Below are 26,088 nucleotides of genomic sequence, written 5' to 3' on the forward strand. Positions count from 1 at the left end.
ACTGACTCTCTCTCTCTTTCTCTCTCTCTCTGTAACAAAGCGGCCTGGGTTACAAATGACAAGGTCATCGTACTTATACCTTGTACCCAGGCTAACGCCATGTTTAGAATTTCCGCTAATTCTATTTACAGAGTACAGTACTTGTCTTATTGACGTTGTATGGTGGGTGGCTGCACTAATGTAGCCCGCTAATCCATGTTTTCACTGCTTCTCCAGGCTCCATCAGGTCTCTATCGACAAAGATTAGCTTGGTAGCATTAGGACCCCAGACTCCATTTTAACCCCAGTGGACATGGCCACTAGAGGTGAGGCCATTGGGAGCATAGAGTTTGAATTACTAGAATTGACATCGGATCATAATAAGTCACTGATATTGGTAAATCCAATGGTGGAAACTGCCATTGTTGATGCCTAGAACTCTGAGAATGTCACTCTGTTCGCAATGATACTCACAAAGGATGACATTGACCAAATATACCAATCAACAACAGTAAAGGCAGATCCTACACCAATAGGGTGAGACAAATGTCCTATGTAAGGATTCATTCTATGGTCCATACCTGCTCCTGTCCCGGTGTCTCTGAGCCTCTTCCTGCTCCCTCTGGTGCCGACGTCTCTGCCGTGCCGTCGGGGTTACCTCGGGCGACGAGGAGCACCCGGTCGACTCGGAATCCTCCGTCGTACTTTGACCTCCTCCGCACATGTGCACATCGAAGAGATGCTGCTCCACTGCCGACCTGATGGTCCTCTCCAGAATACTAGAGAGAGAGATGGAGAGAGCAGAGGGAGAGGGTAAAAGAGAGAGAATGAGAGAGAGAAATAGAGGGGGAGAGAATGTTATTGAGAAATACGATATGCACCAGACAAAGCTTCTTCCGCAGCTGTCATTGAAACGACTGAAATAACGATGCTGCATGGTCACCACTATGTCCTCCTGGAACAGTTCATCGTAGTGAGTATATAATATAACTATGCTGCATGGTCACCACTATGTCCTCCTGGAACTGTTCATTGTAGTGAGTATATAATATAACGATGCTTCATGGTCACCACTATGTCCTCCTGGAACAGTTCATCGTAGTGAGTATATAATATAACTATGCTGCATGGTCACCACTATGTCCTCCTGGAACTGTTCATTGTAGTGAGTATATAATATAACGATGCTGCATGGTCACCACTATGTCCTCCTGGAACTGTTCATCGTAGTGAGTATATAATATAACTATGCTGCATGGTCACCACTATGTCCTCCTGGAACATTTCATCGTAGTGAGTATATAATATAACTATGCTGCATGGTCACCACTATGTCCTCCTGGAACATTTCATCGTAGTGAGTATATAATATAACTATGCTGCATGGTCACCACTATGTCCTCCTGGAACTGTTCATCGTAGTGAGTATATAATATAGAATGGCAGTGTACTCACTTAGTCAGGTCAGATCTACACTGGACAGATGAGAGGTGGTTGCTGTGGAGAGAGAGAGAAAGAAAATAGTGAGAGAGAGAGAGAAAGAAAATAGTGTGTGAGAGAGAGAGAGAAAGATAATAGTGTGAGAGAGAGAGAAAGAAAATAGTGTGAAAGAGAGAGAGAGAAAAAGAGTGAGAGAAAGAAAGAAAGAGAGAAGAAGAGAGAAAGAAAGAAAGAGAGAGAAAGAAAAGAGCGAAAGAGAAGAGAGAGAAGAGAGAAAGAGAGAGAAGAGAGAGAAAGAAAGAGAAAGAGCATGTTTTAAGACAGCAGAGAGACAGGTGGTCTGAACAGGCAGCCCTCACAGGCCCCGAGGCTCTGTAGCTGACCCCAGGCAGTCAGAGTGTGTGTGTTATCTATGTACATGTGTGTGTGTGTGTGTGTGTGTGCGCGCGTGTCAAAACGTCAGCCGTATTCAGCTCCTAAGGAGGCCCTCTGGGAGCAAAGTGGCTGGCTGCCATGGTGACCGGTAAGCTGTGATCGCACGTCTCCCCCTTAATGTTAGTCTATTGTTACACATGCACGTGCACACAAACACAAGCGCACGCATACACACACACACACACACACACACACACACACACACCTAATGAAGAGGACATGACAGGCCTTACATACAGTGAGTGACAGCAGCTCGCCAGCTCCTCTCTCGTCTGACGTGTGTCTGTGTGTGTCAGTCTGTGTGGTGTGTGTGTTTGTCTGTGTGGTGTGTGTCTGCTAGACCAGGTGAATGTGATATGTCTGACTACCTCCTTCCCTTAAGAGATAGCATGCAGTGTCAGCACAGCTATTGAGGCCAGGCGTACAAGGTGATTTTTCAGTTCAACAAAAACATAGGTCGTTCATAATGGCTTTTGGCACCCTACTGTAGATACAGTATCTTACTAAATATGAACATTACATCTTATTAATACAAATCTAGAATACATTTACATTTTAGCCATTTAGCAGACGCTCTTATCCAGAGTGACTTACTGCTAGACCAGGTGATAGTGATAGTTTATTTATTTTTTATTTTCTTTGTACTGGCCCCCCTTGGGAATCGAACCCACAACCCTGGCGTTGCACACACCATGCTGGCGTTGCAAACACCATGCTCTACCAACTGAGCCACGGGGAAGCCAGAATACACTCCTCAATCCATTTCAATGTCAATAGGAGGCTATTTGAGCTCCAACATTACCAGGAAAGACCAGAGGAATTCACAGAAATACACAAAAGCATGACTTCCTTCCTTCAGCTTGTGTGTGGGGGTACTGAGCACCCAACAATACACAATATTCATCAGTGTTGACAGTGATAGCATGGCTTTGTGTGTGTGTGTGTGTGTGTGTGTGTGTGGCCAAGGTGAGGATGGACAAATGAGAGAGCTGATGGAGGAGAGATAAGAGTAATTATATGGGATTAATAAAGTGATTATAGAACATAGGTGAAAAGTGTGTGTGTACAGTGCTAGTGTGTAAACAGAGCATAAAACAATGAACAGTCGCATCAAACAAGAGATTAATTGAAGCCAAGCTTATAGCTTACCTGATTACCGTGAGGTAATTCTGATGACTTTTCAAAATGTGTACAATCAACACATTTTTTAGTCTGGCATGTTCTATTCTCGTTCAGTTCTAGCCAAAGGTTTTATTTTAAACTGGGTTAACGGTAAATGTCGCAATGTCCCGAAAAGAATTGACTAAAATGGATGACACTGTCGGTGTTAAAAAGCGAAATTGTCATGACTTCCGCCGAAGTTGGTGCCTCTCCTTGTTCGGGCGGCGTTCGGCGGTCGACGTCACCGGTTTTCGGGCAGCCACCGATCTACGTTTCTTTTTCCATTTGTTTTGTCTTGATTGTACACACCTGGTTCCCATTACGTTATAATTTATTCCCTATTTAACCCTCTGGTTCCCACATGGTTTTGTGCGTGTTTGTTTTTGTTTAGTGTTCAAGACTTCTGTTAGCTGGTGTGTTTTTCCCTGCGTGGAAATTGTTGTTGTTTCTTTTCGAGTAAAGTACATCTTTTACTCAGTTCTGTGTCCTGCGCCTGACTCCGTCCTTACCGCTGCACACTGACACATGACACAAATATACATCTGGTACCAAATGCTAGGGGTTAAAATAACTAACATGTCTTAATGTGTCACCAAGATGTTATGGCCCATAATGTGTCACCAAGATGTTGGACACCGTAATATTTTGAAAGGTTAAAATGAATCAATCAAATGTATTTATAAAGCCGTTTTTACATGAACAGATGTCACAAAGTGCTTATACAACCAGAAATAACGTATTATGTCACGAGGTACTATGGGTCATTTTGACACCAAAATATACCGAACCAAAATATAAACGCAAAGTGTTAGTTTCATAAGTCGAAATAAAAGATCCCAGAAATCTCCCATACACACAAAAAGTTTATTTTTCTTAAATTTTGTGCACAAATTTGTTTACATCACTGTTAGTGAGCATTTCTCCTTTGCCAAGATAATCCATCCACCTGACAGGTGTGGCATACCAAGAAGCTGATTAAACAGCATGATCATTACACAGGTGCACCTTGTGCTGGGGACAATAAAATGCCACTCTAAAATGTGTAGTTTTGTCACACAACAGATGTTTAAAGTTTTGAGGAAGTGTGCAATTGGCATGTTGACTGAAGGAATGTCCAGCAGAGCTGTTGCCAGAGAATTTAATGATAATTTCTCTACCATAAGCCGCGTCCAACGTTGTTTTAGCGTTTTAGAGAATTTGGCAGTACGTCCAACCAGCCTCATAAACGCAGACCACGTGTAACCATGCCAGCCCAGGACCTCCACATCTGGCTTCTTCACCTGCAGGATCGTCTAAGACCAGCCACCCGGACAGCTGATGAAACTGTGGGTTTGCACAAGCAAAGAATTTCTGCTCAAACTATCAGAAACCATCTCAGGGAAGCTCATGTGAGTGTTCGTCGTCCTCACCAGGTTCTTGACCTGACTGCAGTTCGGCATCTTAACCGACTTCAGTGGTCAAATGCTCACCTTCAATGGCCACTGGCACGCTGGAGAAGTGTGCTCTTCACGGATGAATCCCGGTTTCAACTGTACGGGGCAGATGGCAGACAGCGTATGGCGTCATCTGGGCGACGTTTTGCTGATGTCAATGTTGTGAACAGAGTGCCCCATGGTGGCGGTGGGGTTATGGTATGGGCAGGCATAAGCTACGGACAACTAACACAATTGCATTTTATCTATGGCAATTTGAATGCACAGAGATACCGTGACGAAATCCTGAGGCCATTTGTCCTATATTTTTATTTTATTTTTTATTTTAAATCCCAGCCCCCGTCCCCGCAGGAGGACTTTTTCCTTCTGGTAGACCGTCATTAGAAATAAGAATTTGTTCTTAACTGACTTGCTTAGTTAAATAAAGGTTAAATAAATCAAATAAAAAAATGTTGTGCCATTCATCCACAGTCATGACGTCATGTTTCAGCATGATAATGCACGGCCCCATGTCGCAAGGATCTGTACACAATTCCTGGAAGTTGAAAATGTCCCGGTTCTTCCATGGACCGCATACTCACCAGACATGTCACCCATTGAGCATGTTTGGGATGCTCTGGATCGACGTGTACGGCAGCGTGTTCCAGTTCCCGCCAATATTAGTGTGGCAGGTGGTTAGTGGTTAGAGCGTTGGGCCAGTAACCGAAAGGTTGCTTGATCGAATCCCCGAGCTGACAAGGTAAAAATCTGTCATTATGCCCCTGAACAAGGCAGTTAACCTACTGTTCCTAGGCCGTCATTGTAAATAAGAATTTGTTCTTAACTGATTTGCCTAGTTAAATAAAGCTTAAATAAATAAATATAATTGAAAAAAATATCATTTACATTTACGTTATTATATCCAGCAACTTCGCACAGCCATTGAAGAGGAATGGGACAACATTCCACGGGCCACAATCAACAGCCTGATCAACTCTATGGGAAGGAGATGTATCGCGCTGCATGAGGCAAATTGGTGGTCACACTAGATATGGACTGGTTTTCTGATCCACACCTCTACTTTTTTTGAGGCATCTGTGACCAACAGATGCATATCTGTATTCCCAGTCATGTGAAATCCATAGGTTAGGGCCTAACCCGGTAAAATCTTTTAAATAGTTACATGTTGCGTTTATATTTTTGTTCGGTGTATTTCGAGTAATTCACAAACCCCACAGAAAGAGAGCGAATTGAAAATCATTAACACCACGACTGCTGCAATAGCCACATATTCTAAGGTAACACTTGACAATGGATGTCAATGGAAGCCTCTAGATTAGTGCAGCCAGAAAAATACGGATCGGGAGAAAGGAGATATGATAACGGAAATGACTTTGGCTGAGGTTCAGTCATATTGGTATAATCAAGCTCACTGTTACATATGAAGTTATAGTAATAATAGTAATTTCAGGGCCAAGAAGAGAAAATGGGATATGTTTAAGACAAGGGAAGGAACCTTAATGAATAAATTCAAGGTCACCATTAGAGGGAGACAGCACGTGGATAGCCTAGTTACCTTGGGATGCGGTGAATCCTTAGGACTTAGTATTTATCGAACATATGGTAATAAGCACATGATACGCATGTTATGACAGGTCTTTAACATTTAACCCTATTCATAATGCAAACGCTTCCTTAGCAAGATGGACAATAAAGTTATATTCTATTCTGTCTCATGTTGTGTCTTTTGGACAGTGCCATATTTATCCTGCAACAAGGGCAGCAGTCGTTAGCCTGTTTACATGCAACCTAAACCTCCCAATGTGAAGTCTCTAGTCTAGTGTAACAACCAGGAGACTGGGAATGCCAACCCCATGCCAAGTAGCCTCTTTCCGGGCACAGCAGGGGGGTAAGTACCGGTAGGCTACCAATCCATTCCAGGATATGACATCACTGTCTGGAAAGGGATTATATGTACCACTGAGTTTAGCTATTAGAACCTTCCGCCCACTCTAGACACGTACATGTAACACGTCTGGAATGAGGTGAGGCTTGGCCTGCGTCTCAAATGGAAACCTATTCCCTATTTAGTGCACTACTTTTGACCAGGACCATAGGGCTATGGTCAAAAGTAGTGCACTAGATAAGGAATAGGGTGCCATTTCGGATGCAGGCTTGGTGTGTAATGAATATGCCCTGTGGGTCGTGAACTCTCAAACAGTCGGCCCCTGGCCATGACCTTCCCTTACCGCAAGAGGAGCATACACGGTTCTCTTGACGGTCAACAAAATAAGAGACTGTGACTCAGGATCCAGAACCTCCAACTTAAAACAGAGACAAGAGAGATATCCAAATCCAGGACTGAGAGCATTATGATATCATCAAACACTTATTTCATGTTAGATAAGTCATGACTCATTTAGGTTAATTTAAAGTTTTTCCATCAGCTGGCAAGCCAACAACAAGAAGAAATAGAAATAGTAGATATCATTATAACTAGGCCTGGGGTAGGTATCATTATAACTCAAAGCAAACCACAGGGTGGAATTGGAGTCAGATAATCAACATGGTTACGATCATTGGAGACCTATTTGTGCTCCAATACTGTAGCCATGGTGACAGACCAAAGCACCACAACAAATGTCCTACTGGGGATCTACTTCCATGGCAGAGCGCTCCATCGTTTCTTTATGTAGATGACCTGGCTAGACGGTGGGGTAGCGAGGCATGGGTCACAGAGAGGCTATAAGGTTGCATCCCAAACTATACCCGATTCCCTTTATAGTGCCCTTGTCAAAAGTAGTGCACTATATAGGGAGTAGGCTGCCATTTGGGACATTACCCAACTGTCTGTAATCCAGGTTACTTTTACTGTAGCTAACAAGTGAGTGAGAACGCTATGCTAAAAATGTTATAGGAGTGGGACAGAGGCGCTAGAAGTGCTAACAGTCCATTAAAGCTGTAATATATAATTATCATTGAAAGCAAGTCTAAGAAGCGGTAAATGTGTTCTATGTGCTCCATTTCTATGCTTCCCATGCTTAAGTTTAGTTTTTGCGTGTTTTAATTTTGGTTTTATACATCAGTTGAAAGTACAATATTTTTGGTTATGGAAAATATATTTCACAGTGGGGCGGCAGGTAGCCTAGTGGTTAGAGCGTTGGACTAGTAACCGAAAGGTTGCAAGATCGAATCCCCGAGCTGACAAGGTACAAATCTGTCGTTCTGCCCCTGAAAATATACTTTTTTGGGTGAGTGACCCATGTTAATGGGTGACCCATGTTAAGCTAACAGTCCAAGTGGTGGGCTACCAGGCAACAAGCATCTCCATAGAGCCACACGTACAAACATTGACGCACACACACGCACACACACACACACACACACACATACATACATTGACACACACATACAGTGAGGGAAAAAAGTATTTGATCCCATGCTGATTTTGTACGTTTGCCCACTGACAAAGAAATGATCAGTCTATAATTTTAATGGTAGGTTTATTTGAACAGTGAGAGACAGAATAACGACAAAAAAATCCAGAAAAACACATGTCAAAAATGTTATAAATTGATTTGCATTTTAATGAGGGAAATAAGAATTTGACCCCCTCTCAATCAGAAAGATTTCTGGCTCCCAGGTGTCTTTTATACAGGTAACGAGATGAGATTAGAGCACACTCTTAAAGGGAGTGCTCCTAATCTCAGCTTGTTACCTGTATAAAAGACACCTGTCCACAGAAGCAATCAATCAATCAGATTCCAAACTCTCCACCATGGCCAAGACCAAAGAGCTCTCCAAGGATGTCAGGGACAAGATTGTAGACCTACACAAGGCTGAAATGGGCTACAAGACCATTGCCAAGCAGCTTGGTGAGAAGGTGACAACAGTTGGTGTGATTATTCGCAAATGGAAGAAACACAAAATAACTGTCAATCTCCCTCAGCCTGGGGCTCCATGCAAGATCTCACCTTGTGGAGTTGCAATGATCATGAGAACGGTGAGGAATCAGCCCAGAACTACACGGGAGGATCTTGTCAATGATCTCAAAGCAGCTGGGACCATTGTCACCAAGAAAATAATTGGTAACACATTATGCCGTGAAGGACTGAAATTCTGCAGCGCCCGCAAGGTCCCCCTGCTCAAGAAAGGACATATACATGCCCGTCTGAAGTTTGCCAATGAACATCTGAATGATTCAGAGGACAACTGGGTGAAAGTGTTGTGGTCAGATGAGACCAAAATGGAGCTCTTTGGCATCAACTCAACTCATAGGAATGCTGCCTATGACCTCAAGAACACCATCCCCCACCGTCAAACATGGAGCTTTGGGGGTGTTTTTCTGCTAAGGGGACAGGACAACTTCACCGCATCAAAGGGATGATGGACGGGGCCATGTACCGTTAAATCTTGGGTGAGAACCTCCTTCCCTCAGCCAGGGCATTGAAAATGGGTCGTAGATGGGTATTCCAGCATGACAATGACCCAAAACACACGGCCAAGGCAACAAAGGAGTGGCTCAAGAAGAAGCACATTAAGGTCCTGAAGTGGCCTAGCCAGTCTCCAGACCTTAATCCCATAGAAAATCTGTGGAGGGAGCTGAAGGTTCGAGTTGCCAAACGTCAGCCTCGAAACCTTAATGACTTGGAGAAGATCTGCAAAGAGGAGTGAGACAAAATCCCTCCTGAGATGTATGCAAACCTGGTGGCCAACTACAAGAAATGTCTGACCTCTGTGATTGCCAACAAGGGTTTTGCCACCAAGTACTAAGTCATGTTTTGCAGAGGGGTCAAATACTTATTTCCCTCATTAAAATGCAAATCAATTTATAACATTTTTGACATGCGTTTTTCTGGATTTTTTTGTTGTTATTCTGTCTCTCACTGTTCAAATAAACCTACCATTAAAATTATAGACTGATCATTTCTTTGTCAGTGGGCAAACGTACAAAATCAGCAGGGGATCAAATACTTTTTCCCTCACTGTACATACATTGACACACACACACACACACACACACACACACACACACACACACACACACACACACACACACACACACACACACACACACACACACACACACACACACACACACACACAAGCTGGAACAGTGAGTCCTAGAAGACATTCTGGGTGTCAAAGTCAAGGGAAGTGAACAAAAATGTGTGTTATGGAATTCTAGAAGGCAGTAAACGTAGAGGAAAAACTCCCAGAGTCACTCTACACTACGTGTGTGCGTGCCCAACATCCAGGGATTCAAAAGGAAATGAACGTCCGTTCAACTAATCCAGTATTACACCACAGTCACTTATTAGCCAGGATTTGATCAACATAGAAAGGAAACATGGTTGAAAGGTGAGCTCTATTTCTGACTGGGAAAGGATTAAGCTATCCTGTGGTGCCCACGGTGTGTATGTGACGGAGAACAAGTAGATGCTGGACTTACTTAGAAAGCATGACTCTCTTAAGAAGGTTGCGTGAGGAAGAGAGAGAAGTACTGTGCAGGCTAGCACATAGGCAGGCTAGCACAGGCTGTGTAGTGGTAAACATCAGTCACTGTGGTAATGTTTCTCTCTGTAGTGTCAAGGTCTTTGGCAGCAGGGGTGGACTGGGTACAGAAATCGTCCCTAGCATGTCTAACACACCGGCCCATATTTTTACTTGAGGCCCCCATACCGGCCCATTTTTATCCTCGAGGCCCGCACACTAGGCATGGGTGATATACCGTTTATACCGCATACCGGAGCATTTGGAAATACTGGCTGTGGAGCATTTGGAAACTACCACTGCTTATAATGGTAAGTTGAGTATAACTATAGAAACCTAAGATGTGTCAAATAAATTATATCCAGCTCAGGGCTCCAGCTATGCATTTGGTTTGCTAACTTGCTAGCTAATTGGCTAGATGTCAAGATCAAGCTTCTTGGTTACAGCAGAGCCATTCAATCCCCTCCTAGATCAAGATCCCTGTTGCCTAAATTGTTTTGTGCGTACCCGGTATGGTGCAGAAACGGTATGAAAATCTGGATACTGCCTAACCCTACCCCACACCAGCCCATTTGTCCCTTGAGGGCCCCGTTATTAGCCAGACAATTATAATTTTGCGCAAAAAAAAAACAGACAGGCCCACTGGGTTAAAAATGGACCAGCCCATCTGGCATTTGCCCGTAATGCCAGATGGCCAGTCCACCCGTTTGGCATCCTTCATCATCATATACATTATGGCCTCTGATCTATCAGCATCGAAATCATTGTGAAAATATCAGATGTATGCTACTGGTCACGGTCTTGGACACATAACTAGGTATATGTGAAGGATGAAACCTGTTTAGGGTACATTTCAAAGGAGAAATGGCCGAATAGGGTCTGTGCCAAGGCTTATGAACTTACTATAGAGTTCAGCAGGTACACTTGCATTCAATGTGCCTCAAAGTACCTGGTGTAGGCGGTAAAGTTGACGTGACTAGAGTTTACAGTATCAGCCAAACAGGAAGTTAACAGGAAGTGATGCCATAAAATGTCATGGGGGGTGCCTGACTGGAGGGTGACTCATAGATCAGGGGTCAGAGCAGAATGATCCGGTTCAACCAGAAATTCCACTAAGAACCTTGTTCGTCTGATGTCACTGTATGGCAAGGTGTCAAACCAGAACGATCCGGTTCCATTAAGAACCATGTTGGTCTGATGTCACTGTATGGCAAGGTGTCAAACCAGAACGATTCGGTTCCATTAAGAACCATGTTGGTTTGATGTCACTGTATGGCAAGGTGTCAAACCAGAACGATCCGGTTCCATTAAGAACCATGTTGGTCTGATGTCACTGTATGGCAAGGTGTCAAACCAGAACGATCCAGTTCCATTAAGAACCATGTTGGTTTGATGTCACTGTATGGCAAGGTGTCAAACCAGAACGATCCGGTTCCATTAAGAACCATGTTGGTCTGATGTCACTGTATGGCAAGGTGTCAAACCAGAACGATCCGGTTCCATTAAGAACCATGTTGGTCTGATGTCACTGTATGGCAAGGTGTCAGACCAGAACGATCCGGTTCCATTAAGAACCATGTTGGTCTGATGTCACTGTATGGCAAGGTGTCAAACCAGAATGATCCGGTTCCATTAAGAACCACGTTGGTCTGATGTCACTGTATGACAGGGTGTCAAAGCAGTTCATGATGGGTATGTGTTTTGGTGAATATTTCCATCAAGTGGTGGTATGACAATTGAGTAGATTGTCAAACTATGTTGGGAATCTGGTTCCGCACTATAGATGTAGTAACATGAAATGTTCTGTTATATGATATATTTATATGATATATTTGTGAAGCTATGTACCTATTTCTTCAGATACTTTGTAAATACAGTGATGGATCAATATCCAGATGTATGAAACAATGGGGTGTACTATATGACAATTGATCTAATTTGAGATGTTAAATTGTACAATTTCAGGAGTACAGTGTGTAGGCCCATTGGAGAGGTCAATACCCAGAATGACCAGCATAATAACAATAAACAAAGGTGTCAGTCTCAACCTCAGGGTTGACAGATCTCTTTCTTCTCACTACTATACAAATCAGGGAAATGTTTTGGTTTTTACAGCTTTACGGGAAGTATTGTTGGACCAGAGACCACGTGCTCACACTGCCACCATCATAACAACGACAGCTTGCACGTGCACAGCATGCCCCCTCTCTCCCCTCCTCTTTCTGGTGGCCCTATTGTTTCCTATGTTAATGCATTGAGATGGCATGAAATGCAGCGGATAGGCCCTATGACCCCACATCTCCATAATAACATGCTGTCGGCCTCTTTTCTCAGGACAAAAACAAGACCAGGACCTACCTTATGTAGAAAGGAGATATGGGTCTGCTGTCTTCCTCTTGGGAGCTGAAATGCAAAAAACAAAAACAAACAAAAAACGGTTAGGTTAGCCACTGTGGGGTGAGAGTGATGCGATACATATGAAGGCACACTGTTTTTCTCCCTTTCTCTGCACCTCAGTGTTTTTTTTAGGGGACACAATGTCCTTTTGTCTCTGGAACAATAGCCACCTAATGCTCCAGTCAGTTCAGTACGTTTTGTTAAAGCTTGTCTCTGGGAATTATTAAAGCGACAGCTGAAGGGCCAATGTGTGCCCTCCTCTGGTATAGCTCTGGCGGGGCCTGGGCCAATAGTTACACATGACAGAAATGATGCAACAAGAACGGGAACTTCTTAATGTGGAGATTGCTTAACATGTACATGTCCTGAAAACTACTTTAACCTGCCGAGGGCCTTACTACCCTAAACATCATGTAGCCTACAGAAGCATGTGTGTGATTAACATAGTGTATAAAATTGCTGCAAAAAGGCCTAAATATTGCCACGGAAAGGGTTACATAGCCTTCATAAGGAAGCCAAACCTCAATCACCAGTCAATTCTCATAACCATGGGGTACAGTACGTGGAAGTTGGCAATTGCGCCAATAAACAACAGCTAATAGTCTAATCATGGGTTGTAAATACGGTTAGACACTTTTGAAATAAACAATAGACTCACTAATACACACAAGACTGAATTGTGGTTAAATGGGCCATTGAGAAAATATTTGGACTCTGTGTTTTTGGGTACGTGCAGTAGCTCCAGTAGTCTAACGGTAAGGGGGGTGTGAGTATGTCACTGTCTAGGGCTGAGAGGGGAAAACATACCACTGGTTTAGCTGCCCGGGGTGTAAAGGCCTAACACCGCACCAAGTTCAAAACAGAGGATTTAGGTTTCAGTTTGTCAGGGACCGAAATGGGCCGAAGTTCATTCAACTTCAAAAGCTTACCATATCACATGACCTGGCCTCTATCTTGAAGAATTCTGAATGAGAGTGTACGTGAGAATTATTTTGCGTGTTTGCGTTTCTTCCCTCACCTCCGCTAATACAACCTACGTACATAGTCTATGAAATCCCCCTTCCGGATCACGGTACCAAGCGCACCTCACAACAGCATTTCACAACGTTTACGTATTGCTAGTGGAAGCCAGCCGAGAAATGTTTCCCTATACTTAGGCCGTGTTAAACAGTCTGGCAAGCGTATTAAAATAATGTGTGCTGTCACAAATTGTTGCAAACGGAAATCCTGCTTACCCACTACCTTACTTAAGGAACAACAAGTGGCTTTGTTGAGGAGACTTAATCCTTACAGAGGTGACGGAAAACTACCAAACAACTTGGCCAGGCTGGCAACCCTCCACCATTTTGTAGACAAATAAATCATATTTATTCAATTCAACTCAACACATTTTTACCATTATGCCCTATTGACCAGGTTGTTAAAATAATGGTTTCTCAATACCCTATAACAGTATAAGGACAATTTGTTTGACACACTACCATTTTCACATTTGACACATTGGTCATATTCAAGCTCACAGAATTCGTTTCAGGTTCATAGCCTTGCATTATCATATGGATGTGACTACTAGCCTGGAATCTAAACATTGGTCGAAACGGAGCAATATTCAGTTTGGGTTCCAGTCCAGGTGACTCCATGTCCAATAGGAGGATCTTACTGGAGTATACGTTCTCCTGATTGGAGGTCAGTGTTCCAGCCCCCCTCCGCCTTCTCCTCTGCATCCGCCAGGCCTCTCCCACACTGCTTTAATAAGGACGATAAACCATAGCCTGCTTCATGGTCCATTCTTAGAATATTTGGAGAATAGAACCTGCAGTGTACCAAACCTAAAAAGCTTGGGCCGGTTACCTACTTGAGCCCCTATTGGTGTACACTCTCATAACCCAAGTCACAGATGGTACATTCGACCATAGACCAAGGTGTTAAGGTAAGGCTACCATAAACCCATCACGCTTCAGAGATTACAACATTTTTGCCAAAGGGGCAACATGCTGGAACTGTGGAGAGAAAAGTAGCCAATTGTGAATGAGCAATATGGTTGGTAGGCAGCTTTCCTTAACCAAACCAGTTTTCAATGCATTTCTAGCATAATTCTAGAGTAATGAAAGGGAACAGCTGGCGAGAGCACAGTGATATACTCATATGATCATCCAGATTCATTATGTTTAGAGGTTCCAATGACCTTGACCTGTAGTTGCACTGTGGTTGACCGGTGTCAGCTCTTCACATTGACATTATGGCCATAAACAAGGTCAATGGGGTTAAATCGCTATGGCAGCAGGAACATGGCTACTTCCTCTTACTAAGCCACACTGAACAAAAATATAAACACAACATGCAACAATTTCAACAATTTTACTGAGTTACAGTTCATATGAGGATATCAGTTAATTGAAATAAATTAGGCCCTAATCTATGTTGGTCACAGATACCTTTAAAGGTAGGGGCGTGGATCAGAAAACCAGTCAGTATCTGGTGTGACCACCATTTGCCTTATGCAGCGCGACACATCTCCTTCGGATAGAGTTGATCAGGCTGTTGATTGTGGCCTGTGGAATGTTGTCCCACTCCTCTTCAATGGCTGTGCAAAGTTGTTGGATATTGGCGGGAATTGGAACACGCCGTCATACCCATCGATCCAGAGCATCCCAAACATGCTCAATGAGTGACATGTCTTGTGTGTATGCAATTCAGCTTTCATGAATTGTGTACAGATCCTTGATACATGGGTACATGTATCAAGGATACATGATACATGTTGAAACATCAGGTGATAGTGGCAGATGAATGGTATTACAATGGGCCTCAGGTTCTCGTCACGGTATCTCTGTGCATTCAAATTCCCATCGATAAAATGCAATTGTGTTTGTTGTCCGTAGCTTATGTCTGCCCATACTATAACCCCACCGCCACCACGGGGCACTCTGTTCACAGTGTTGACATCAGCAAACCGCTCACCAACATGATGCCATACACGCTGATGTGATGGGCTGGCGTGGATAGACGTGGTCTGCGATTGTGAGGCCGGTTGGACGTACTGCCAAATTCTCTGAAATGACGTTGGAGGTGGCTTATGGTAGAGAAATTAACATTGAATACTCTGGCAACAGCTCTGGTGGACATTCCTGCAGTCAGCATGTCAACATGCATGTGTGAGATATCTGTGGCATTGTGCACGTGTGTAATGATCATGCTGTTTAATCAGCTTCTTGATATGCCACACCTGTCAGGCGGATGGATTATCTTGGCAAAGGGGAAATGCTCACTAACAGGGATGTAAACAAATGTGTGCACAAAATTTGAGAGAAATAAGCTTTTTGGGCATGTGACAAATTTCAAGGATATTATATTTCAGCTCATGAAACACGGGACCAACACTTTCCATGTTCAGTCAACACCAAAACACCAGCTGATAGCCTACTTATAATAGCAGAAAATGGCCATCACATCTACAGATGGACCTTTTGAGAGCGAAGGGTCAACGACAGACTTGGAAGTCAAACATGGCAGAAACCATGGCAACTAGCGTCTTCTTGACTAGTGCCATTGCAGTCTCATCTCTTCCTATACATTTCCGAACCCCCCTCCTAACCTATAGGCCGGTTCAGCAGCCAAAAACATTTGAGCCAAGTCTCTGACCCTCCTCTCCTATTGGCTGCTCAGGAGCCAATGACACCTGTTTGAATCAGAATTGATATCCTCTCTCTCTTTTTCTGCAGATGGGGACCATTGTAGGAGTATCCTATAGGTTAGAGTGGGTGAGGACAGAACAGCTACTAGGGTTTTCCCACCTTAAATCCAAGCAGACTTGTTGGATCTGACTGATGGATGAGGCTCTCCGTTGGCCAACAATAAACTCCCCAGAGTGTCTGACACTCACACCACACCGTTACATTCCTCACCCAACCCCTCACACACATCCCAACCCGCTTTCAATGGATTTCTTTCTAAGAAAGATAATGGGTTACGTCACAAGTCAGTGAACCATGGCAACTACATACAACAACCAGCATGTGCATGTAGCCTGTATCTAGAAGAGACCTTATGAGTGCCTACGTGATGTGGCAGGTAGCCTAGCAGTTAAGAGCATTGGGCCAGTAACTGAAAGGTAGCTGGCTTTGAATCCCAGAGCCTACTGGGGGGGGGGGGGGGGGGGGGGTTCACGTGCCTGTACTATGCTGGCTTGTGCTTCTGATTTGAGACATGAGGATGAATTGATAGGAGCCTTTGTAATGATGAAGCATCCATCCTGGTTGCTAGACAGGATCAGTGTCTAAACCGTGCACAGACAGTGGGCAAACATTTCTTCACAGTCTCCTAGTGTTACAACGTGTTGATCTCTGATGATGCAATAGCTCTATGTAGTATCCTAGGAAACCCAGTGTAGTCTACTCTCAATGAGATCTGGGGCCAGTTTGGAGAAATGCAGGCAGGTTCAATGTTAAACATGCACATGTGGAGTTTGCATAGCAGTGCCACCGGCAAACTGGTATTTTCCAAACCGGTGAGAGGCCGACATGTAAAGCAAAGACCACATGTGGAAAACGTAGCACAGTGAAGTGCAGATTAATCATCTGAATCAATTGATGGAAAATGTGTAGTTGTAGTTATTTCATAAGGGGAGATCTGATAAAGACTAGCATAGAAGGATGAAAAACAGAAGTAGAGAGGGGGCAGAGAAGTAGAGGAGGGGCCAGTAGGGGATATCCTAGCCCAGGGGTTACAATTTGACCCCAGAGAATTCTCAACTGATAACCTAAGTACGTATCTTCCAATGGCCTCGTTTTCACAGTTCAAGATTTAACGAATTGCAGTTCAACACCACTAGCATTCTACCCATCTCTCAGTTGAAATCCAGTTTGATCCAGTTTGTTCCTGCTTAGTGCTGGATGCTGCACTGACACAGATACTAGCCTGACACATACCTATGGAAAGTAAGGGCAGCTTAATTGCACATGTATTTATATACAGTTCTAGTATTTGTACATAGTTTATGCTCAATGTTAGCCATCCTATACTCCACTGAATACATGAGGCAACTAGTAGGCTTTGGGTTCCCAGGCAGTGAAGTATGCGTTTCCAAATAGGTCTGGCAATCCTTCGCCAGCTATACCAGTCTGCTGAACTTTAGCTAAAAGGTTCATCACATCATGTGACAGCCGCAATCCAACACTGTACCAGTCAGCTATTAGCATAGCTACTAGCCTATTAGCATAGCTACTAGCCTATTAGCATCCCAACAAGAAACATGGTTGCTTATGAAGGCTACAAGGGTCCCCCTGTCACCCGATCCCCAAATCGGCCATACGATACCCCAGACTAGGGTATTTTTAAGGTGTCGGAAAGATCCTCCGATAGATTTACTGTCCCTATGAAGTGCATGGCGAGGAAAGCTGTTGCCACTCAATGGGAAAGCACCTGTTGCTATTGCTAGGGATAATTAGGTAATGATATTTATTTGACATTTATTTAGATGAAAATCTCTTTAGATGCACAATGTCATTTTCAAGAGTGTCCAAATGAAAATTAACTAAAACAAACAATGCTTAGTAACAATAATATGGAAACTACTGTCCTTTAATAATAACATTGAAATAATTATAATAATAATAATAGTAAAAAAGCCCTCTAGAAAGTCCCATTTTACAACCTAAAAAGGAATAGTGTTGATTTGTCAAAGATTATCTGTCACGTCCTGACCATAGAAAGCTTTTATTTTTCTATGGTAGAGTAGGTCAGGGCGTAACAGAGGGTTTTGTCTAGTTTATTTATGTCTATGTTGGTTCTAGTTTATTTTTTCTATGTTGGGAGTTTTGTCTAGTTTATGTATTTCTATGTGGGGTTCTAGTTTTTGTATTTCTATGTTTTTTGGGGGGGTGATCTCCAATTAGAGGCAGCTGGTCATCGTTGTCTCTAATTGGGGATCATATTTAAGTTGTTTTTCCCACTAGGTTTTGTGGGAGATTATTTTGAGTAAGTGTATGTTGCACCTCTTCATCACGGTTTGTTGTTTTGTTCATTAGTATGTCTTGCATAGTTTCACAGTTATAATAAAATATGGAACGATACACACGCTGCGCTTTGGTCCCATTCTTCAGACAGACGTGACAGAATCTAGCACCACCAAAGGACCAAGCAGCGTGGTCAGGACAAATGGACATGGGAGGAAATCCTGGACGGGAAAGGACCCTGGAGGCAGGCCGGGGAATATCGCCGTCCGAAGGAGGAGATTAAAGCAGCAAGAGCAGAGCGGCGACGATATGAGGAACTAGCACGGCAACGACGGAAGCACGAGAGGCAGCCCCAATAATAATTTTTGGGGGGGGCACATGGGTTGGTCGGCGAAGCCGAGGGGTGAGTCTGAGAGCGAAGAGGAATATTGGGAGAGACTGAGCGAGGAGTACTGTGAGATAGTGGAGGGGGGTGATGAGAGAGAGAGAGCTGTTGGTTTGGCGTAGTATGTATGGCATTTTCCCTGAGGAGCATGTTAGCCGTCAGATGCCACCTGAGTCAGCTCCCCGTACTCATCCCAAGAAGTGTGTTAAAGTTCCGGTTCAAATGAGGTCGGCTATACGTACCATGTCTCCAGTGCACATTCACAGCCCAGTACGTCCTGTGCCAACTCTCCGTACTCACCGTGGGGAGCGTGTGACCTGTCAGGCACCATGTTTTGCGATGATACGCATGGTGTCTCCAGAGCGCATTCACAGCCCAGTGCGTCCTGTGCCAGCGCCCCGCACTTGCCGGGCTAAAATGAGCATCCAGCCAGGACGGATTGTGCCAGCCCTATGCTCCAGACCTCCAGTGCGCCTCCACAGCCCAGTACGCCCTGCTCCTCGCACTCGCCCTGAAGTGCGTGTCACCAGTCTGGGGCCACCTGTTCCGGCTCCACGCACTAGGCCTTCAGTGAGTCTCTCCAGTCCGGTGTGTCCTGTTCCTGCTCCCCGCACTCAGTCTGGCGCCATCTGTGCCAGCCCCATGCATCAGCCCTCCAGTGCACCTGCCCAGTCCGGGGTGTCCTGTTCCTGCTCCCCGTACTCGCCCTGAGGTGCGTGTTACCAGTCTGGCACCACCTGTGCCAGCCCCACGCATCAGGCCTCCAGTGAGCATTTCCAGTCCAGAGCATCCTGAGACGGCCTACAGTCCGGAGCATCCTGAGACGGCCTACAGTCCGGAGCCTCCTGAGACGGCCTACAGTCCGGAGCCTCCTGAGACGGCCTACAGTCCGGAGCCTCCTGAGACGGCCTACAGTCCGGAGCCTCCTGAGACGGCCTACAGTCCGGAGCCTCCAGAGACGGCCTAATGGTGAACTTGCTAAATGACTGAGAGCTTGACTGTGATATTAGGTTGCTTCTTGTGTAAATATTTTCCGTCTGGATTTTAATGACATCAAAATTATTAAATAACACATATGGAATCATGTAGTAACCAAAACAAGGTTATAATAAAATGTAGAACGATACACATGCTCCGCTTTGGTCCCATTTTTCAGACAGACGTGACATTATCTGTCAAACATTTTACTATGGTTGTGTCTTGTTGATATGAAAAAAATATACACTAGACAGTTAAAGTCAGAAGTTTACATACACTTAGGTTGGAGTCATTAAAACTAATTTTTCAACCACATTTCTTGTTAACAAACTATAGTTTTGTAAAGTCGGTTAGGACATCTAATTTGTGCATGACGCAAGTAATTTTTCAAACAATTGTTTACAGACAGATTAATTCACTGTATCACAATTCCAGTGTGCCTTTAAACAGCTTGAAAAATTCCATTAAATGGCATATTTAATGGACATTTGAGTCAATTGGAGGTGTACCTGTGGATGTATTTCAAGGCCTACCTTCAAACTCAGTGCCTCTTTGCCTGACATTATGGGAAAATCAAAAGAAATCAGCCAAGACCTCAGAAAAGTAATTGTAGACCTCCAAAAGTCTGGTTCATCCTTGGGAGCAATTTCCAAATGCCTGAAGGTATCATGTTCATCTGTACAAACAATAGCATGCAAGTATAAACACCATGGGACCACGCAGCCGTCATACCGCTCAGGAAGGAGACGCACTCTGTCTCCTAGAGATGAACATATTTTGGTGCGAAAAAAGCAAATCAATCCCAGAACAACGGCAAAGGACCTTGTGAAGATGGAGGAAACAGGTACAAAAGTATCTATATTGTCACGGAAGTTGTCATGGAGAGAAGAGGACCAGGGCGCAGCGAGAATGTGAATACTCATGGTTTTAATTTAAAAAAAGGAGTAAAGTATTCACTGACAAAACAATAACGATGACACCAGCAACAGTTTTACAGGCTCTACAAACGCAGTGCAAAAACAACCACCCACAACCCCAAAGAAAAACACACACACCTATATAGGACTTCCAATCAAAGGCAACTCAACACACCTGCCTTCAATTGGAAGTCCCAATCACCAACCCAACATTTAACAAACACAAACCACCTGCCACATCCTGACCAAGACTAACACAATTCCGCCCTCTGCTGGTCAGGACGTGACATATATCCACAGTAAAACAAGTCCTATATCGACATAACCTGAAAGGCCGCTCAGCAAGAAAGAAGCCACTGCTCCAAAACCGCCATAAAAAAGCCAGACTACAGTTTGCAATCCTACTTTTTGGAGAAGTGTCCTAGGGTCTGATGAAACAAAAATAGAACTGTTTGGCCATAATGACCATCGTTAAGTTTGGAGGAAAAAGGGGGAGGCTTGCAAGCCCGAAGAACACCATCCCAACTGTGAAGCACGGGGGTGGCAGCATCATGTTGTGGGGGTGCTTTGCTGCAGGAGGGACTGGTGCACTTCACAAAATAGATGGCATCGTGAGGAAGGAAAAGTATGTGGATATATTTTAGCAACATCTCAAGACATCAGTCAGGAAGTTAAAGCTTGGTCGCAAATGGGTCTTCCAAATGGACAATGACCCCAAGCATACTTCCAAGCATACTTCCAAGTTGTGGACAACAAAGTCGAGGTATTGGAGTGGCCATCACAAAGCCCTGACCTCAATCCTATAGAAAATTTGTGGGCAGAACTGAAAAAGCGTGTGCAAGCAAGGAGGCCTACAAACCAGAATCAGTTACGTCAGCTCTGTCAGGAGGAATGAGCCAAGATTTTTGTGGGAAGCTTGTGGAAGGCTACCCGAAACGTTTGACCCAAGTTAAACAATTTAAAGGCAATGCTACCAAATACTAATTGAGTGTATGTAAACTTCTGACCCACTGGGAATGTGATGAAAGAAATAAAAGCTGAAATAAATCATTCTCTCTACTATTATTCTGACATTTCACATTCTTAAAATAAAGTGGTGATCCTAACTGACGTAAGACAGGGAATTTCTACTAGGATTAAATGTCAGGAATTGTGAAAAACTGAGTTTAAATGTATTTGGCAAAGGTGTATGTAAACTTCCTACTTCAACTGTATATACACCTCTACTATTAAGGAGTACTGGGGGTATGGCCAGGCACTTATTTTTAGACGCTGTTATCTTATCTATTTTAAGGCAGTAAAAGATACAAATACTACAAAGTCCACAACTTCCACATATTCATTTATACTGTATTTGTGTGTGTTTGCGTGCATGCACACGTGTGCTTGTGTCCAGATCAACTACTAGAGAGCTGTGCTACACAAGCTGTAACATAACACTGCCTTGTATCTCTGTTCAGTTTAACATCCGTTGCTTGTTCCTACCATTTTGTTTGCTTAGCAAACATGCTCTATTTGCTCCTGCGAGATGAGCTCTGCTTTCATTTTCCTAGCTGATACTTAGTATTGAATATCTAGTGAGAAAATTATTTCTTACAAGCCCTGTGTCAGAGGTCCTCTTCCAAGTAACACCACACAACATGAGGCCTGTATTCAGCAGTTACCAGTTTCCACTGAGCCATTTATTCATTGTGAATAAACATTGAATAAATATGTATTTGGGCTCCCGAGTGGCGCAGCGGTCTAAGGCACTGCATCTCAGTGTTAGAGGCGTCACTACAGACCATGGTTCGATTCCAGGCTGTATCACAAACAGCCGTGATTGGGAGTCCCAGCGTAGTCCGGGTTAGGGTGTGGCCGGGGTAGGGTGTGGCCATCATTGTAAATAAGAATTTGTTCTCAACTGACTTGCCTAGTTAAATAAAGGTTAAATATAAAAATTTAAAAAATATGTATTAGCAATTCCTATTAAAAGAAACTTGATTTTATGCATGCTCAATATGACCAGGCCAATATTTTGTCTTTTCCATTAACAACTACCTGCAGGAACCTTATTGTTTGATTGATTGATTGATTGACTAAGCCCTCCACAGACAAAAGCTCCATCTTAAATCTTACATCATAGTGACTGCATGCCATGCACTGAGGACAAGGCTATCTTGTTTACGAGCAACTGTACACTGGGTGTGCTAGCTAGCGCTAGGCTAATGCTAACATCAACCCTAAGGAGGCCTCAACAACCAACCAACACAGCTGTACACGTTATTTTGCAGACATGCTATTCCCAGACTGCGGACACTTGATCCGGACAGGGTCCAGTTTCAGCCAACTTATAATAAATATGTTTAGATGCCATTGGGATGCAACAGGAGCCGTGCAACCAAGATCGGCTCCCGGCTTTTTAGATCCCAAATGGCAGCCGGCTGTTCCGCACAATCACACTACAATGATGGGAACGTCTCACCAACGCAAACAGTGGTCATAAGATATTTACAACTAGTCTCTCGTACTGTGTTATTACACAAGGTTACTTTTATGTATCTCTAAACTCAACTCATACTGTACTATTACATACTGAAAATAATAACTATTTCTATAGCGCTTTTAATACAAGTAACAAAGTGTTTCTCATCATAAAATAAAAGTACTAAAAAAGAAACAAAGACAGGAGAACGAAACAAGACAGCTAATTTGAATCACACATTCAAATCATACATGAAAAGCATCTTTATAAAATTGTCTTCAGCAGGGATTTAAAAAGAGCCACTGAATCTGCAAGCCTGATCTCCTCTGGCAGACCCTTCCAAAGTCTAGGGGCCCTAATGGAAAATGTTTGGTCTCCTTTCGTTTTCAACCTAGACTTTGGAATGGTCAACAAGTCCCTGCCAGAGGATGTCAGGCTGCTTCCTGGCTCGTAGGGAGATAAAAGATCAGAGATATAGGACGGGGATAAACCAAGCCTTAAACATGATTGCTAGAATCTGGGTTCAAGCAAGGTGGGGGCCAAATAAAATAACATGGGATTTATTCTCATTGACCTGGAGAAAATTGTCAGACATCCAACATTTGATGTAATAGTGCATGTATGTATTGTAATAACGTGTAACTCAATGTTTACTAGAATGTTTGTGCTTGGTTATCATATAACCTATGACCCCCACAAATGATAATCATAAAAGTTTGTTTTTAAGCTCGTTGCAGATAGATTGGTAAACTTTTAAGTGACTCCCATAAAAGCTGTGTTAGCAAACTAGGCTATACTTCAGATGTCTTGGCTGACAACCAGGACCTGCAAGCTGTGTTTCCTCTCTGCTATGAGGTAAGCTTTAATTATTTTAAGGGAAGAGGTGCTACATGGACTACTGAACCACAATACCATATGCACTGGAACACAGAGGTAAAAGTACTAAAGATTTTTTTGTTTTATTATAAAAAAATTAAGCGTTTTACATACATTTTTCTGCACTATTTATGCATTCGTAGCATTTTAATTTGCATTTAATAAAAATAATCAGCTACCTAATATAACCTCTTTCCATTGACAGCGTGCCTCACCCCACTCTCTTAATAAGTTTTCACATTTGTGGAATTTTTTTAATCCCAGACATCCTATTGTATTCCTGAATGAATACAAACATCATGAACTACTAACCTGTTAAAGACTACCTATTTGTAACTTTCCACCATACGGCCCCAAAATAACTGTCTGTTACTACACTACACACTGACCTGTTCAGAACCTCCCTGGTCTTGACCGCGATGTCGTCCCAGGCGTCCGTGGCTGGTCCCCGAGGGTCCTGTGGGGCCCCCGGTGGGGTCAGTTCCATCCTCTCAGGGCTGGGGCTCCTCACCTCCGGGGACAGGGGAACGGGTAGGACCAGGGGCCTCACATAGGGCAGCCCAGGAGAGAGACTGGGAAGGGGCACGGCTTGGAGCACCGTCGCTGTCTCGCGCTTTACTTTCCTCACCTGTGGAAAGAGACAAGGAGAATGAAGGACGGGTGAGGTGGGTGAATTCCCTGTAATACCAGAGCCCCGTGTGTAAAGCCAGAGATGTAAACGATATCTGCCTCAGCATACTGTCACAGGGACAATCAGATCAGCTGTGCTGACCTTTAGTTTGGTTACTACAGAATAAAACATGCATTGGAGGATAGGCTATGTACAGTTGAGACATGGAGGTTGGCTAATAAAAGAACAAATGAAGGGGGAAGGTTAGCCTTAAACTGGGTTGTATTCATTTGGGCACACCATAACAAAACATTTAAAAAACATTTGGTGTTCAATGCAAATCGCTTATTGGAAAAGTTTAGATAGTAAGTAGCCATTTTGGCCCGTTTGCTTCCGTTTCATGCCTAGTGAATACCACCCTGTGGAAATGAAAAGGGTTAAACTCCTCTTTCTCTTACCGTGCTGACTCCTAGGGGGTATAGCTGGCGGTAGCCTGTCGTATCTACGGTGTACCTAAAGCACCTCATCCGTACCACTGCTATGTCACACCGCCCTTTCTTCATGTCGATGGTGTGTGCACCACTAGGCTATACCGTTTCAGTTCTACAGAGGTGCGCTAGCTACATCTAATGCATATAACTGAGAGGGGTGTATTTGGGGGTAAGAGAAAAGTGTGAATGAGAAACGTAAACTTATTCAAATGTTAGCAGTCCACTGTTTTGTAAGCCTAATGGGTCTGAAGCCTACAGCTCAACTATTGATCAAAGGCACAATAACCAATCCCGACAGGGTTTGGCTCTGGACAAAAGCCAATGCTAAACCATTTAATGATGAGGAATGGAAGTACTATATCAGTGAGCCACATTTATCAATGGAACATCCAGTCAGGGCTGGAATCGTTGGTTTTTTCTGTTACTAGGAGAGCCATGGAAAAGGTCTAGTAGTTGATGTTTTTCCGTTACAGAACAGTTTGAAAAGCTTCTAAGCCTAAGGGACTAGATTTTGCACTTCGACGACAGATGTCAGGAGTTAAGTGACGTATTTGGCTTAATGTGGGGGGGCGGTGTATCCAGAACGCCAGAGGGTGGCGAGGAGGGGGTGATGACCTCTCCAATGCTAGAAACACGACTTCCAATCTCTTAAAGCACCTGCAAAGGCAACATGACCAACACACAACTCATAGCGAAAGACCCCCTGAGACCTGACCACTGCTGCTGAAGATGACTGTAGGCCTACCTCAACCAAGGCTTGATTTTTATGTATACTTGTGTAGGTGTATAGGCCAACGTAACGTTGACATTGTTTACACTGAGTGAGGATGCACAACGTTTTGGGGTGTAATGCAAAAGCAATATACCGAGTATTATAAACTGAGTGGTTTGAGCACTGAATGCTGATTGGCTGACAGCATTTATTTTTATTGCTCTAATTACGTTGGTAACCAGTTTATAATAGCAATAAGGCACCTCGAAGGTTTGTAGTATATGGCCAATATACCACGGCTAAGGGCTGTATCCAGGCACTCCGCGTTGCATCATGCTTAAGAACAGCCCTTAGCCGTGGTATATTGGCCATATACCACACCTC

General features: G+C 43.7%; 1 protein-coding gene across 3 annotated transcripts in view; it reads right to left on the bottom strand.

Moving 5' to 3' along the window:
* The window catches only part of LOC115191761 (protein FAM13A), an 83,374-nt gene that overhangs the window by 25,993 nt on the left and 31,293 nt on the right, over positions 1–26,088 (bottom strand). For all 3 annotated transcript variants that reach the window (XM_029749655.1, XM_029749658.1, XM_029749657.1), the window contains exons 8-11: positions 24,281–24,519; positions 12,279–12,323; positions 1,435–1,476; positions 561–758 (exon numbers count right to left, since the gene is read on the bottom strand). In XM_029749655.1, coding sequence (XP_029605515.1) covers positions 561–758; positions 1,435–1,476; positions 12,279–12,323; positions 24,281–24,519 — 524 coding nt within the window. The remainder of the gene's footprint in view (positions 1–560; positions 759–1,434; positions 1,477–12,278; positions 12,324–24,280; positions 24,520–26,088) is intronic.

The sequence above is a fragment of the Salmo trutta genome, chromosome 4 (assembly GCF_901001165.1).
Source record: "Salmo trutta chromosome 4, fSalTru1.1, whole genome shotgun sequence".
NCBI lineage: Eukaryota > Metazoa > Chordata > Actinopteri > Salmoniformes > Salmonidae > Salmo > Salmo trutta.